At 48.4% G+C, this 4010-nt stretch overlaps 1 protein-coding gene across 1 annotated transcript; it reads right to left on the reverse strand.

The window, feature by feature from the left end:
- Positions 1-202: 202 nt before the first annotated feature.
- LOC137211444 (uncharacterized) lies at positions 203-3521 on the reverse strand. Its single transcript, XM_067713915.1, is given in 1 exon segment — positions 203-3521. A coding segment is annotated over 1 exon segment (2988 nt). The 5' UTR covers positions 3191-3521.
- Positions 3522-4010: the final 489 nt, after the last annotated feature.

The following is a 4010-nucleotide window of genomic DNA, read 5'->3' on the forward strand; positions in this document are numbered from 1 at the left end:
CTACTGCAGCGATTATCTTTAAACAGGTGGGCCATCCTGATGCCACAGGGTCCAATTTTTTTGACAAATAAGCAACTGGGCGATTCCAGGGACCCAATTTCTGAGTCAATACTCCTTTTGCAATGCCCTTATTTTCGGCTACATATAAATGAAAAGGTTTGGTTACATCTGGCAATCCTAGGGCTGGGGCTGAAAGTAAAGCTCATTTGATTTGGTCAAAAGCCCATTGTTCCTTATCACCCCAAACGAAAGGAGTGCTGTTTTTGGTTAGGGGGTACAATGGGGCTGTCAGCTCGGCAAACCCTGGAATCCATAGTCTACAGAATCCGGCCGTCCCCAAAAATTCTCTAACCTGCCTGGCATTTTTGGGAGCTGGAATTTGGGCCACCGTATCCTTTCTGCTCTCCGTGAGCCATCTTTGTCCCCCTTTTAACAGGTACCCCAGGTAACTGACCTGTTGTTGGCATATTTGTGCTTTCTTGGCTGAAGCTCTATATCCCAGGGTTCCGAGCTCTGTTAACAGTTTTTCAGTTCCCTTGATACAATCTTCCTGGGTTTCAGCAGCTAATAAGATGTCATCAACATATTGAAGTAGCGTTACCTGTGGATTCGATTCTCTATATAACGCTAAGTCCTGATGAAGAGCTTCATCGAAGATGGTAGGGGAGTTCTTAAATCCCTGAGGTAAACGAGTCCATGTCAGTTGGCCAGATATTCCTGATGCTGGGTCCTTCCATTCGAAGGCAAAGTAGGGCTGGCTGAGGGGAGAAAGTCTTAGACAGAAAAAAGCATCTTTAAGGTCCAAAACAGTATACCATGTATGTTGGGGCGGAAGAGTGCTTAAGAGATTATAAGGATTTGGTACTGTGGGGTGGAGGTCCGCCACTCGTTTATTTACCTCACGCAGGTCTTGCACTGGTTGGTAATCATTAGTTCCCGGTTTCTTAACTGGCAGGAGAGGGGTATTCCACGCGGATTGACATCTTACCAGAATACCCAATTCCAGCAACCTCTGTATGTGAGGACGGATGCCGTCTTTGGCTTCCTTACTCATGGGGTATTGACGAACCGTTATTGGGGTGGCAGTTGCCTTGAGTTCCACTAGTACTGGGGGCCGATTTTTAGCCATCCCCATACCGGCGGTTTCTGTCCAGGCTTGCGGGAACCGAGTTACCCAGTCTGTGACATTAACCCGTAGAGATGAAGGTTTTTCATATAATTTATATTCATCTTCCAATCTCATAGTCAATATTTGGAGTAATCTTCCTTTATTGTCAGTTATGGTGGGACCTTCTGGTTGGAAGTGAATTTGAGCCCCCACTTTGGAGAGCAAGTCTCTTCCCAGCAAAGGATAGGGGCATTCCGGAATGATCAAAAATGAATGAGTTACTCGTCCAATCCCAAGATCTACTGTCCTTCGTGTGGTCCATGAATATTGTTTATTCCCAGTGGCTCCTTGTACCCATGACCTTTTAGCTGAGATAGGACCTTTTGAGTGGAGAAGGACGGAGTGCTGGGCTCCGGTATCTACCAAAAATTGAACAGGTTCCCCCTCCACTTTAAGAGTTACCCGGGGCTCGGGGAGAGGGTTCGAGCCCTGACTTTCCTAGTCTTCTTCTTCCAATGTTAAGATTTTGTTTCTGGTTGGCCTTCCTCCATTCTTTTTCTTAGGGCATTCTCTCACCCAATGTCCTTTTTCTTTACAGTAGGCACATTGGTCCTTGCCTAATGGCCGCCTTCTGTCTGCCGTTCGCCCTTCCTGCCTATTTCTATCCCCTATATTTCTTCCTCCAACCACAGTGGCCAGTATCTTACTTAAATTCCTCTCCTGTCTCTTATCCCGTCTTATTTCACGGGCTTCCTGCTCTTTCTGCTTTCTTTCTTCCTTCTCTTCCTCTGTTTCTCTTTTGTTATATACTTTATCTGCCTCTTTTACTAACTCCTGAAGCGAAAATCCCTGCAAGCCATCTAGCCTCTGTAATTTCTTCTTAATATCAGGGGCCGCTTGATCTATGAAAGCCATTGCTATAGTAGCCCTATGTCCCTCCGAAGTTGGATCATAAGGGGTAAAGCGTCTAAAGGCTTCCATTAAACGTTCCAGGAACACAGTTGGCGATTCCTGGGGCCCCTGAGTTACTTCCCTTACCTTAGCCAAATTAGTGGGCCGTCTGGCCGCTCCATGGAGACCCGCCACCAGAGCCTGGCGATACATTTTCAGGCGCTCCCTACCTTCTGGGGCATTGAAATCCCAGTTTGGCCTGACGAGTGGGAAACCAGCATCAATCTCGTTAGGCAGCTGGGTAGGTTGCCCATTGGCGCCTAATACATTTTTTCTGGCTTCTAAAAGAACCCGTTGCCTCTCCTCAGTCGTTAGGAGAGTCTGAAGCAGCTGCTGACAATCATCCCATGTGGGATGGTGGGAGAAAACAAGAGATTCTATTAAAGCGGTAAGGGCCTGTGGATTTTCGGAAAAAGTTGGGTTATGCATTTTCCAATTATAAAGATCTGCAGAGGAAAAGGGTCAATATTGGAGAGGTCTAATCCCTTGGCCATCGGGGGGGCCATATTCTCTAAGAGGTAGGGCAGTGGAGTCCGGGGAGATAGCCCTCCGGCTCCTAGTGCCCACTGAGGGACCCCTTTCTTCTTCCATCATGGATGGTCCCCTTGGTGCCGAGGGCAGTGGAGCTGGGGGTCCTCTAGGTGGTAGGGGATTTGGGGCCGGAGGATAAGGGGGTGGGGAATCCAAAAGAAGCAAATCGGACTGCGGGTCAGGATAAATCGCCTTCGGTGGATCCGGGGCGTCGGGTAGCTTCTCCGTGTTGGGGTTTTTCTTTAGGGCTAATATCTCCGACGCTGCTGATGTGTGCGTTGACGTACCTGTTGAGGAAACAAAGGGCTGGACCCACGGAGGTGGGGAGAGAATTAAATCTTCCCAGACCAAGACATATGGTACTTGGTCTGGATGTCCGTGGGGTCCTATATTAAATATCTTAGACTTCAGCAGCCTAATCTTGTCTAATAAAAAGGATCCTTCAGGGGGCCATCCTATCTGAAATGTTGGCCATTCAGAGGCACACAAAGTCTGCCACTTTCCTTTCTTTACCTCTACCGAAAAATTATGGGCTCTGGCCTGAACTTCGGTCCAATGGCTTAGGGTAAGGGAAAGAGGAGTCGTCATAGTTTGTCCCATTGTCGTCCGTCAGAGAAGAAGAATAGACCACAATACAGAAACAGTTAAAACTCCACGAAACACATATACGTATGGGCCACCGCGAGCTCGCTTCAAAACCGAAACCTCTTCAGATGACAGTTATCACAAAGGGAACTGCCGAAACCGAGTGAAGGGGAGACAGAGTTTGCCTCTCCTTCCAGATGAGCCACCAGGGCGTCCCCTAGGGCTCATGGACGCCGGCTATTAGCACGTCTGCCTAGCCAGAGGTCTGATACAGATTCCATAATAAGCCGATTCTTACGGCTTTCCTCCGATAATGGCCCACAAAGAACAAGGGACAAACAGACAATCAAGCTCGAGCTTACCTGGTACCTCCAACTCCCGATGTTCTTGTGGTCCGGGGCGAGTGGTATCCCGGACGAGCCCCCAAAATGTTAGACCTCCGCGGTCTCCTAGGAGTTTCGACTCGCCCAGGAAACAAGAGTCGGAAGCCGATGCAAGACGCAAGAGGTTTATTGAAGGCCGGTGCACCGGGGTTCCTTGGTCCTCACGCAGGAGGCCGAAGAAGGAACCCCCCCAGGGCGTGAACATACATTTTTATAGGTCTCAATTTCCTGTTATGCAAAGTGTGGATTCAATTGTGATTTTTAATGATAGGTTCTTAGCTTCTGTTCGGACCAGAGGGGGAACCTGTCCCAGGCTTCCTGATTGGTTCTTTGACAGATACCTTTTTTACATTTTGTTTATCTCCCTCCTTCTCGGAAGGGGGCCGGACATCCTGGAAATTCGCCCATTGTCTAAGAAGCCCCTATTGTCTGGAGAGTTCTTAATCATTAGC

The sequence above is a fragment of the Pseudorca crassidens genome, chromosome 18 (genome assembly GCF_039906515.1).
Source record: "Pseudorca crassidens isolate mPseCra1 chromosome 18, mPseCra1.hap1, whole genome shotgun sequence".
In the NCBI taxonomy this organism is placed as follows: domain Eukaryota; kingdom Metazoa; phylum Chordata; class Mammalia; order Artiodactyla; family Delphinidae; genus Pseudorca; species Pseudorca crassidens.